This window comes from Megascapheus bottae, chromosome 6 (genome assembly GCF_031878675.1).
Source record: "Megascapheus bottae isolate mThoBot1 chromosome 6, mThoBot2.hap1, whole genome shotgun sequence".
Taxonomy (NCBI): Eukaryota; Metazoa; Chordata; class Mammalia; order Rodentia; family Geomyidae; genus Megascapheus; species Megascapheus bottae.
In genome coordinates, this window is record NC_143514.1 from 25111401 (window position 1) to 25124594 (window position 13194).

The 13194-nt window shown below is 39.6% G+C and overlaps 1 protein-coding gene across 2 annotated transcripts in view; it reads left to right on the forward strand.

Annotated features, from left to right (window-relative positions):
• The window catches only part of Ddah1 (dimethylarginine dimethylaminohydrolase 1), a 143472-nt gene that overhangs the window by 110986 nt on the left and 19292 nt on the right, over window positions 1–13194 (forward strand). For both annotated transcript variants that reach the window (XM_090334499.1, XM_090334500.1), the window contains exons 3-4: window positions 1908–1981; window positions 3404–3523. In XM_090334499.1, the coding sequence (XP_090190625.1) occupies window positions 1908–1981; window positions 3404–3523 (194 nt within the window). The remainder of the gene's footprint in view (window positions 1–1907; window positions 1982–3403; window positions 3524–13194) is intronic.

The window sequence follows — 13194 nt, forward strand, 5'->3', positions numbered from 1 at the left end:
TCTCTCCTCCACTAGCCGGATGAATTTTTTTACAATGGCTGACTTTAGAGGCGTGCCATTGGCTTCGAGTAAGCCCTTGATGGTAAATTCCATCCGGGTCCGAGAAACTTCGGAGGCCATATTACAACTATGGTCGCTCTCGGCGAACCTAGTTATCCTCTTGTCGCTTACTGCGAACCTATAGACGTCTATCCTGGATCGGGGTCCTAATGTCCCTCCTAACGCTAAGATCCGAACCCTCACGGGGCTTCCTTACCTGTAGATTACTTACCGGCTGGGTTCAGTTCCCTGGCCCCACGTTGGGCGCCAGATATCGCGCGCCGATCCTTGCCCGACACACGATACAGGTTGCAAGAAGCTTCTTTATTCTCCTGGTTCTCCCTTCTTTTTCCTCCTTACTCCGGGTATATATGTACAAGCCCACCAATAGAAATAGGCCGCCTCAAACACTCCACCAATCATCTCCTGCCACCCACAGTACATGCACCTGGCACTCGCTCCATCACGCAGTAAAAATGGAGAACAGCACGCTTCCGCACATGCACAGCACAGGCTTCCGCTAAGCAGTAGGGGCGCATGGGCAGCCACGCCTGATTGCGTCAGACCCCCATTCCAGGAAGTGAAGGTATGGCCGCCAGGTCCGTGTGCCGCTTCCCACATGTGGTACCGGGGAATCGAACCCGGGTCTTGGTGCATGCTAGGCAAGCACTCTACCACTAGGCCAAACTCTCGGCCCTATATGGTGAGATTTTTTATGGGACAACACAATCAAATCACTGCAAAAAAAAAAGAAAAAAGAGAGACAGAAAGAAAAGAAAAGCCAAAATTATTTTCAGCATACCACAAAAGACATTTGTGTCTGCCAATAGCACAAGCTTTGAAATTTATTCTAAATATCATTTGACCTGTATTATGAGTCCATTTTATAAAGAGAATATGAAGATTGAAGGTATGCATTTGCAAAGTTTGTCAAATAATTTCTTCTATATGGTCTTTTTTACCTTACAATAATGTTCTGCGGCATCATGAATTTGGGCTTTTTTTTTTTCCAAAAAAAAAGTCAAGGATAGCTAAAACTCCTACATTTTTGTATTGTTCTAATCCTGTTATCATTGTTTCTTTTCCTATATTTTAAAGATCACTTTTACCTAATGTTTTGGTGAGTAGAAGAATTGTAAAATTCCACAAGAGCCAATTAGGAGATAAGTTCCATCTTTCTAAACTTTTTCACTTTTGCAGATGGACTGTGATTTGCAATAAGTACATGCATCATTTTAAGACAGGACTCTTAGGAGTCAAAACTAAAGAGCTCCCAGCACTGAGGACTGATGTGCTGTTTATGCATGCTGGTGCTCTGGGCCTTAGGTGATCTTCATACAAGCAGCATTTGACTTCTTTGGGGGGGTGGGGACAAAAGGCAGCACCAATAACATGTCATTGCTGCCATTCATTTCTAATTACAAATTATTAATCAAGCTTCTATTTCTAAATAAAAAGTTTAATTCTTTAGTGTGGCAAAATATACATAACAAAATATGTTATAAATTTTAAGCATCAAGTTCGCAGATACCTTCCCTTTTTTGTGCAACTACCTCCCACATGTATTTCCAGAACATTACCTTGCTAAGCTGAAACACTGTCCATAAAACAATAACTCCTCATTTATAGTTCCTTCTACCTCCTGGAAGCCACCATCTGATTCTGTCTCTATGAATTTGAAAAGGGCTTATAATTAAGCCCAATTCTTCACAAAGTTCATTTTGTAAGATCAGGGGTCTTTGGGATGGAGCTGTCCTCTATGACAGGAGAAAACTGTGTGATGCTTTGAAGTCATTATTTCTCGATAAAGAAATATTATACGGTAGCTGTGGCTACCTACTCATTATGTTCCATGTCATTCGTCATAGGCAGAGAATTTTTTGTGGGGCTTTCCAAAAGAACAAATCAACGAGGTGCTGAAATCTTGGCTGATACTTTTAAGGTAGGTGAAGGAAATTTTATGCCTGGCTCAGAGTAATTACTTAATATTCATAGACCCATAGAGTTAATATGTCTTCACTAATAGTGTTTATATTTCACCAGCTTTGAAAAATAACTCATTGGTCTGTCCATTTACTAGCCGTTTCATAAGCTATCAGATTCAAAATCCTCAATAGTTAAGAGTTCACTCAGCGACCACAAGAGCAACAAAAGTTAGCATGGTTGTCTTCTGCTTTATCTATATTATATAATCATATAAATATCAATATACCCTGTTGATTCTGGTATATGAATGGGATTTTTTAGATTGGAAACTCCTATATATTGTACTTGTTATGTGCTGTCCTGTGAATAGTGTTCAGATTGAACATACTGCCGGGCATGGTGGCTCACACCTATAACCCTATCAGGAGGCTGATATCTAAGGATCGCGGTTCAAAGCCAGCCCTGGCACTAAAGACTGTAAGACTCTTATCTCCAGTTAACCACTAGAAAATGGGAAGGGTGCCCACGACTCAAGTAGCAGTAGCCTTCAGCTGAAGAGCTCAGGAGCAACACCCAGGTGCAGGGGTAGGTTGTTACCTTTATGCCCAGGCCCAGAGTTCAAGCCCCATGACCACCATCCCTCCCAAAAAAAGAAAAAGAATTGAACATACTTCCCTTCAAATCCTTTTATTATACTGATTATCAGACTGTACGATTGTCAAATCTGGATTTGTTTTCCTATCATGGAGCTTGAACTCAGCACTTGGGCTCTGCTTTTTCTGATTCACAGACTACTTAAACTACTTAGGACTAAAAACGAAAATGAAAAAAAAACAGAAAACCCATCACTCTGTTCCTGTGATAATGCAAGGCTGTAGCTAAGCCACAGTTTACACAGGCTGTTAAGATCACCCTTCAGAGAAGAACTGCTCTGTGGGCCAAATAATTGGCAATGCTGTCACACATTTAGAAGGAAACTCTGCTATCTTATTAGAAAGCATTGTGAGCTGACCTCTGGCTCAGGCCTGTGATCTTAGCTACTTAGAAGGCTGAAATCTGAAGATCATGGTTCCTAGCCCATTTGGGCAAGCAAGTCCATGAGACTCTTATCTCCAATTAATGAACAAAATAGTGGGAAGTAGAACTGTGACTCAAGTGGCAGAGCACTAGCCTTGAGCACAGAAGCTCATAGAGAGTGCCCAAGCCCTGAGTTCAAGTCCCAAGATCACTATACACACACACACACACACACACACACACACACACACACACACACACACACACACACACATCAGTCTGTATATAAGTCTTTTGGTAATATCAAAACCTGAATTGCAGTTTTGCTTCCAGATATTCAGGGTCTGGGTGCCTTCAAATGAGCAAGGTTTTTAATTACTCAGTAATGTGAAACTGCTTGTTTTTCTGTTTATCTGTGTAGGATTATGCGGTCTCCACTGTCCCTGTGGCTGATTCTTTGCATTTGAAGAGTTTCTGCAGCATGGCTGGACCTAACCTGATTGCAATTGGGTCTAGTGAGTCTGCACAAAAGGCCCTCAAGGTAAGCACAGAACTGGGCTCCTAAGCGTAAAACTCTTACAGCAGGCACTGTTTGCCACCACAGGGCTGATCTGGAAAGAAGAGACTAGCACTTGGGCTAGTCAGAATTTAAGAATCAGGAAAACAAGATGATCCCTTTGAAGCAGGTATCTGTATATCCACAGTCTCTGAACAGAAAGATCTGTATTTTGTCAGAGGTCCTAGATCAGAAAAATAAATAAAATGAAAGGGGAAGACACTATAGTCAGAAAATCAGTGCTGATCCACCAAACAAAAAGATAAGCTTCAGGTCTCCTGTATGTCTTAGGAACTCACTTCCATTTCCCCATGCATCCTTTCTTTCTTGTTGGTGAGTTCTGAGATCCCATCTCCTATGAACATCCCAGGAAAAATTTTATAGTCCTCTTTCCTTTAAAGCTCTTTCAGATTAGTACTAATAACGTCCATTCTCAACTGGAAACCTACTATGTCAGAAGCTATAAATAATCCTCACTGGCTAGAAAGGCATTCTTTGCAGATCATATTTTCCATCACTGAATGTGCTCCCTACCCCATGGGCCTGTGGAGTTGGTGAATACCCACATACCAAGTTCCTAACATCAAAAATGTCCTTTGAGTCTGTAGTGAGAGCAGGAGGACAAACTGAGCTAGAAAATAATGAGATCTTTCTGAGGGAAGGGTTTCAGGTCAGAAATAGGTGGGTATGTTTAAAATTCACATTTAGGTAAACTGGACTGTTGGAAAATATTTGGCTTCTATGTTAGCATTATCAATAAAATTGATAATGGGAACCAGGAGCCAGTTGCTCATGCCTGTAATCCCAGCCACTCAGGAAGCTGAGATCTGGACCATGGTTTGAAGTCAATTGGATCATGAGACTTTTATCTCCAGTAAACTACAAAAAAAAAAAATCCAGAAGTGGAACTGTCAAGTAGTAGAGCACTAGCCTTGAGAAAAGGAGCTCAGGGACAGTGCCCACTGTCCAGCTCTTGAGTTCAAGCCCCAGGACTGGAACAACCACAACAAAAAAAGACAATAGGGTAAGTCCTACTAACATGGAGAAATAAATACCAATATGAGTTACTTATTATTTACAAGTAACAAAATCACTGCTGGTTTTATTTTCCCCATTTTGCATATAAAAATGCTGAGATCTGATTAAATGCACATTGAAATAGAAATTCATGGTTCTAGAATCCAGTTTCTTTAGCCATGATTCTCCTTGCCTCAATTGCCCTCTGTGTTAGCTCTCTGCTATTCTGGCAAAATACCCTGAGTTTTAATTACTTAGTAAAAAGAGGAAAAGCTTATATTGATATATGGTTTCAAAGGTTTCAATCTATGGCCCTTTGACCAAGTTGCATTGGGCCTGTGGTGAGGAAGAATTCCATGGAGGAGAATACAGAGTTACTTACGTCCTAAGGATGAGGAAATAGAGGGAAAAGAAGGGACAGAGACCCTGTATCTCTTTCAAGAGCACATCTCCTCCAACCCCAGTCACAATGTCTTAACTTTCACTTCACCTGGTCTCCTAAAGGTTCTCTGCCTCCTAATAACACCACAGGGAAGTGGGCAAACCCCTAACACATGAGTTTCAGATTTATCATAGATTGTAAGTTGCTATATCCCTCCCCTCTTAGCTCTCTTCCAACTATTCCTCTTCTTAATATTTTTTATTATTCTGATACCTAAGATCTGGACAATGGCCACTTTTACACCTGCACATTTATAAAGGAGATAATATAGGATTAATTAACTCTTACACAGGCATCAGACCTACTGCTTATTAGTATCCTGAAGAAGTAACATCTGTCTAAGCAGAGAACTCACTGTACCACAGCTGGAAATGCTACTCACAAACATAACATGAATAAAAGAAGCCAACCTCTAAACAGAAGATACTTTGGGTCTAATTTCCTCTGTTTCATCCTCCATATGATGACTATCTTTTTATTGTTTTTATTAAGTAGTTGTACAAAGGGATTACAATTCCTTAAGTCAAGTTAAGAGTACAATGCTTCTTGGTCAGTGTCACCCCTTCACTCATTCTCCCCCATTTTCTTCCTCCCATCCCTACCCTCAAGTTACATGGCTTACTTTCGACATAATGTACTTTAAATATAATGGCTATATTTGCTCACCTTTTCTCCCTCCATTCCTGTGGGGGGAAAAAAAAACCCAAGACATGTTTTACTTCCTGGTATTTGTTTTGACAAACAGTACTTCAGACATATGCCTTTTCTATAAAATAGACTATTTTGTTTCACTCAATATGAAAAAGAACTACATTATAACAGGTAACTAAACTGCTTTTGCTGAAAAGCACTGACTCCTTACTTGGGCCCACAAACTAAGAGTGAAATGGAGTTTTTAGACCTCAGCGCCAAAGTCCAGGAGTCCCAAGTTGTCTAGCCATTCCCCTCCCCCTCAACCTCTTCACATGCCAAATAAAGAGACATACAAGGGGTAGGGAAAGAAGGTTTTATTACATGGCAGCATGGGAAAACAGCACTTCAGTACATCTTCAGCTGTCTTCAGAGATATGGACATTGATTTCAGGTTAAACAGGTGAGCTGGGGGCAGAAAGATAGAAAGGCACACATAGCTAAAACAAGTCTGGAGTCTCAAGTATGCCCTGGTTGACATTAGTTCAGTCTTCGTCCTTGAAAGAGTTCTGGAAAACTGTTATCACTTTATTACTGGAACCGAACAGAAACAGAGGTGGTTCATCTCCTGAGTTCTTGGCTGTTTTCTTTATGATGATAAGAAGAAAGCCTTACCTAGTTGAGAGAGTAGTTTGCCTTTCAAACATGATTGTATATCAGTGAACTTTCTTTTTCCTCCTGGATCCCAAGATGATTACAACAGTGAATAGCTCAGATCCGAGCTTGGGGATGACTTTTTAGTTAATTCACAATGCCTAGCAGCAGCCTCTTTTAGGTTACCTCTTACAAAAACAGGAAAAATCCTAGCATCACTGTCTCCATTAAATTATGTATACTTTCCTCTGAGCTATTACCTCTACCATCACTCTGCAGTCACATCAGAATCCAGGAAGGGGAAAGAAGGCTAATCTGGAATGAGTTTACATGCAAAGATGACAAAACTGCTTTCAAGAAAAGAAAGAGCAGAACAATGACTGGAATCTCTACTTAAAAAAAAAAAAGCACAGAGATAAGGGTCACCAGGCCGTGATGCTGACCATGGCTATTCATGCATACCTTTCCCCCTGCATCCACGCACACAGAAAGCTCATGTCTACACTCAAAGATGGCAAAAGATAGGATGAAGTGCTTTCCTCTCAGATTTCTATGCCATGAAAAAGAAAATCTGTTTTCTGACCTTTTATTTGGCATATAGAAATGAATTACCAGACCTGACATGTGATACCCCCGGACTGGGGCTTAAAACATTATAAAGACTAAATTTGTAATATCTTTCTTTTATATACACTTCAAAATCAATCACCTCTCTTTCCAAAGACATGAATTCATTATAAGTATCTGTCACAAGAAGGCAGATTATAATATTTGCCCTCAGGAGGGACTCACAGTAATTCTCAGTCATGATTTTTAACTCACTATCCTTGGTAGCATTCATTTTTTTTCTGCTAAATGGGCAGGGAGACATGAAGAAAAAAGGAAGGAAAAAGAAAGAGGGGAAAATAAAGAGAACAAAGAAGGGAGGAAAGGAGAGAGGGAGGGAAGGAAGGAGAATAGCTAAAACTCATGTGAATCTTCAAATGAGAAAGTTGCCTACAAAGCCTGCCTGTATTGTAGGCTCAACCAGCTGCAGAATGGCACCATCTGCTGGCTGGGTAGCAAAAGGAACAATCTTACTTCCTAAACCTGTCAAGAGACCAGTTCTTTTCTCATTTGGACATCTATAATTTTGTTTAGTGCTTTTCTTTCTCTTTTTTATTAGTAATTCTGTTCTTCGACTATCATGGTGGCTGATAAGTATAGTCCCGTAGTTCCAGGAGTCTGAGTCTGGAAAATCACTAACTACATTTTAGCTTTTGTCTCAGGAAAAAAAAAAAAAAAAACATTTTTTAAAAAAGAAGAAAGAAATGCTGTTCTTTTGTATAGTGATAAAATTATTTTAATACTGAAAGAATCTGAGATCACTGAAATCATTATTTCAGTTTTTCTATATATATTTCATGTAAATGAGCTGAACTGTGGTAAGTGGAATTTTAGTGGGCTTGTAATTTTAAATTAAAATGCTCACATCTCAATGGAAATGTTTTTCAGGTTTCTGATCGATACTTTCTGAAATAAAAGTAAATTTCTAAGATTTCGTACATGAGAACAAGAACTGCTTTACAGCTCATTTAAACTGCATAGAATATAGCTTGTTTTTCTTTGAATGACTAACTATATAACACAGGTCACTCCAACAATATTTCCTCTTGTTTTGAGTTCACTTCACCCTTGATTTTATGTCCAAAAATGTCCATGTTATTTTATAGATAGTCTTTTTTAAATGATGGAAAAACCCTTATTTGTGTTTGTATTTTGCATGCTTCTTTATTTCCTGGAATTTCCTTTGATGACCACTAAAACAGCAATAGCAAAACCCAAAAGATGAAGTGATTGAAATAGAATAATAAAGACTTTGCATATTTAGCCACTGTCCCAGAGCTTTTAACTGTGGAACCACAAGACTTTCCACATTGGGTCTCCACTGTGAAAAAGCATGCTGAGTCAAATCCTCTTATATATTTAATTGAGTCTTATTGTCTGATTGCCCATTCCTGTTTTATTTTTCAGATCCACAAAATATGATTTTTCTTCATCTGCCATGCCTATATGAGAAAATTAAAACAGAAAATCAAATAGCCTCTGAGTTTACACCAACTGTTTATGCTGCTTTTCCTGGCAGCAGCTGGCTTTTTTGATGGTATTCCCAGAGCTGTATGCCAACAAGGCTGGGATGGCCAAAACAAAATGCTTTGGCATGATAAGGCAGTAAACTGTGAGACTAAAACAGTCCAGGCTGAATTTAAACACTAGTCCCAAGGCAAGAAGAAGGCAAAATTAGCCAAGAAGGAGAAAAGATAATAATACACAACTTTTCTTTGTCATTTGGGTTTTTGAGAAAATGTTAGAGGAACAAAATGAGAAAGAAAAATCTAATGTTTAAAGTATGTTTCATCCTGCCCATTCATCATCCCATACAATGGAACATGAACAAAAAAAAAAGATTTAGCTGTCCGTATGGATATTGCAAGGGGAATTCCATCATCTATTGGGTTGTCAGGCTAAATGCCTCACAAGGAGTCTTGCAATCCAAGAAATTTGATGACAAAAGAAAGTTTGTAAGCGACCTTAACTTAATTGTGCCCAGTGAGAAATGTGGCTTACAATACCCAAAGAATTTATGAAAGTACATTGCCTTTGGCCTTTCTCAGAAAATTCTGATGTTCCAAATGTGGTGTAGAGCCTGGGTTTCACAAAGGTCTCTTAAGCATAAGCTTTCAAGGATGCCCACTTCCCTTAGACTAAGCCCCTGAAGAAGACAACACCCAAGTAATATAGATGCAAAAAGTAATATGGGTGTCCTAAAGTGGAGAACGTATCCAGTCTAAACAAATTAAAACACAAAGAACTAGGAACTTAGCCTTTTTATTTCCTGCCTAGAATTTGACATTGTGTAAAGTTGAAACATAATACCTGATTTGGTAACAATTTGGATGCTTATTCAATCCATTTGGCATGCAAAGGAATTTTAATAAATACCCTACTAATGTTATCAGTTTCTGAGAAGAGGAAAATTATATGTGACTAATGCTTCCATACTCCCTCCCCCAATATTCACAGAAAAAACCTAGCAACAGGACTTGACCTTGATGCATCAAGATTGGTGCCAGACAGAAAGAAAGGGAAAAAATAAACTTCACATATTCTGATAGTAGTAGAAATTTTAATTTTAAAAATAATCAGCCCTGGGCAGGGAGTTTGGCCTAGTGGTGTAGAGTGCTTGCCTAGCATGCACAAAGACCCGGGTTCGATTCCGAGGTACCACATACATAGAAAAACTGGAAATGTTGCTGAGGCTCAAGTGGTAGAGCTCTAGCCTTGAGAAAGTCCAAGTGCTCAGACCTTGAGTTCAAACCCAGGACTGGCAAAAATAATAATGATCATAATAATAATAATAATAATAATAATAATAATAATCAGCCCATGGGCCAGGAGCGTGGCCTAATGGTAGAATGCTTGACTAGCATGCACAAAGACCTGGGTTCGATTCCTCACTACTATATACATAGAAAAACCTGGAAGGGTGCTGTGACTCAAGTGGTAGAGCCTTGAGAAAGCCCAAGGACGGTGCTCAGACCCTGAGTTCAAGCCCCAGGACTGGCAAATAATAATGATAATCAGCCCAGTGCTGGTGGCTTGTTCCTGTAATCTTGTCTACTCAGGAGGCTGAGAACTGAGGATCACTTTTCAAATAGTCTCTGATCTCCAATTAAACACCAGATAACCAGAAGTGGAGCTATGGCCCAAAGTGAAAGAGTGCTAACATTGAGCAGGAAGAATTCGAGGACAGCACCTAGGCTCTGAGTTCAAGTCCCATGACTAATCAAAAAAAAATTTGAATCAGCATCACTAGGAAATGCAAACATCATTCTTTTCCACTGGAAATTTCAGGACAGCCAGTCAGTTGGAGAACCATGTCTTAAATGTAAGAATGTGTATCTACCTGGGAAAAAGTACAATGCACTCTGGGAAAGAATTATTCCAGATAGGTTCACTGTAGACTTTCAGCTACTGTGAAGTTGTCCTTTTAGTGAAAGTGATGAGCATGATGGAAGGCTTGTACTTGACCATATCTTTAACCCTGACTGATGGTAGAAAACCATAGGGGATTCCTATGGAATGGAACTAATTCCATTTTCTTCAAGAAGTTTCAATTACATATGTAACTGCATATGTAATATGTTAAGTTAGATGTCCAACAATTACATATGTAATTACATATGTAATATGATCCTTTTCTAATTCATACATGAAAATCTGAGAGGGAAAAAAAGGTAAAATTTTCTAATCCTTCATTACTGTCTCTTCTATAAAAACACTACTTACAAGGCAATTGAGCCAGGTATTGGTGGCTTATCCCTACAATCCTGAACTACTTGGGAAGCTAAAATCTGAGAATCAAGTTCAAAGCCAGGCCAGGTGGGAAAGTCCATAAAACTTTTATGTCCAATAAACTAACCCCCCAAAAGCCAGAAGTGGAGCACTGGCTCAAGTGATAGAATACCAGCTTTGAGCTTCTTTTGCTCAAGGGCAGCAGTCAGGCCCTGAATTTAAACCCCAGGACCAACACCAAAAGTTAATTGATTAAAAAAGAGCAATCGTAATAGAATGTGAAACAGGATTCCTTGTTACCAGATAGCAGCAATACCTATTGAGCAGCAGTTACATGAAAGATTCTATCAGGATACCCTCAAGGCTGTTCCATCTTAACCACGGAGAGCATTAAAAGATCAATACTGGTCACGCCTGTAATCCCAGCTACTTAGAAAAAGCTGAAGTGATGCTGTGGCTCAAGTGGTAGAGCACTAGCCTTGAGCAAAAAGGAAGACAGAGACAGCACCCAAGCCCAGAGTTGAAGCCTCCAGGACCAACAACAACTAAATAAAGATAATACTATCCCACAGTGTAATATAAGCTAACTGGGTAGTTAGCCTATTAAGTAGTTTGGATACTAATAAAGGTCGTAGATGTTCTGAGAAAGTTGTGGTCACAAGGATGCCAGTCATAGTCTGAATGAGACTCAGCAATGTACAGCACAAGCCATCCAAAAGAAGAGGAGTTATTACAGACAGGATAACCTGGAAGAACAATGTTTATAACCAAAGAAAAAGGAGTTATTACAGCCAGGACAACCTGGAAGAATGTATGTTTATAACCAGAGGCAGTGGCTAGAGTGTGTGTTCAGAAAAAGAACTTGCAACAGTCTAACTTATACCTTGGCAAAAAAAATGATATTTTCATATCCACAGTCGAGAAAGAGGTATAAAGGGTTTTTTTGTTTGTTTTATTTCTTTAATTTTTGCAAAAGAACAAAAGCTTGAATTTTTTTTTGCTTTTTTTTTCAAAAAAGCATGGTGCTCTAATAATATGAATAAAAAGCATATAAATAAAGATAGTTAGATGTCAGCTGGTTACAGTGGCTCATGCCTATAATCCTAGCCACTTGAGAGAATCAGGATTTAGGAATCAGGTTCAAAACCAACTCAGGGCAAACAAAGCTGAGACTCATCTGGAATTAACTAGCAAAAAAGCTGAAAGTAGGCTGAGAATGTGACTTAGTGGTAGAGTGCTTGCCTAACACACAAGAAGCCTCAGGTTCAATTCTGTAGTGCTACTTAGTGGCACTGTGGCTGAATGGTTGAGTGCTGGCCTTAACCAAAAGAAGCTCAGGGACAGTGCCTAGGCCCCTAGGTTCAAGCCCTAGGATCTGGCAAGAAAAAGGAAAAAAAAAGCTGGGAGTAGAGACATGGCTCTAGTAGTGGAGCTCCAGCTTTTAGCAAAAGCACACAATAAAGACCCAAGATTCTAGGCCTAGAACCCCTACCCCTCATTACCCCCAACAAAGAGAGGTTAGATATCACACTCCGTTCAGAAACAAATGAGAGAGGCTCTTGACTAAAGTAATAGCCAGAAAGAAAAAAACAAACAATAGAGCAGGGCAGAAACTGAGAATACTGAGAATACAGCTAGAGGAGTAAAAGGAAGATTGTGGCTGACGCCTTTGAAGGAGAAAAAAAGGAATCAGCTTAGCATCGACATAATTACAGTGCCCCAAGCACTGTGTTGGGCTTGGGGGGAACATTAATGAACAAAATGACCTCAGAAATGTTCACCAAAATGGGGTGCCTGGGAAGGAATTTTTGGAAAAGAGTTCAGATTCTCCCTATCACCACGAACTCAATTTTCTCTGTCCCTTACAAGGAACAGATTGTCAAGATTTGGTGGGCAAAAGTACACTGTTGGATTTCACGGACCTAAATTAACGTTTTGGGAACTAAGTGATAACTCAGACATGTCCAGCTGACAGCCACTCGGGCTGACAGCCAGTACCTAAGCTTGTAAGAAATGAGAGGCTGGCTTCCACATCACTTTCCACTGGCGGTGCTGGGATCAGCGCGGGTCCAAATTTGAAGTCTCCGGCCTGTATTTTTATTTTTCCCATTTATTTTTTTTTTGACCTTTGTCTTCTCACACTCAAAACCCACCCCCTAAACTACCACTTTAGTAACATTTGCATATATTTTCCCTTTTCTAGCAGCTTCATGTTTTTTGTTTTGTTTGTTTGTTGCTTGGATTGATTCAGCAAAAGACTGAAGGTGAAAACAAAAATAAAAGAAAAGTCTAGAATGGTTCCTGTCCCTAGGTGGACTTGAACATCACAGCATGACCTCAGTGATCCTCTGGACATGCCAACACCAGTACCTTTGGTGTTGAAGGGATTATGAAATGTGTCAGGAAGGAGGATAGATGAGTTTTGGGTTACTATTTCTCTGTGGAAATCACATGGATTGAATACCTTAGGTGTTGATGAATATCCTGTTGCTTGGCTAAAGATTATAATAGCATACGGGAAGAGTTTGACAATAAATTTGAAGTGACATTTTAACTGTGAATTTTTCTCCAGTCCCTG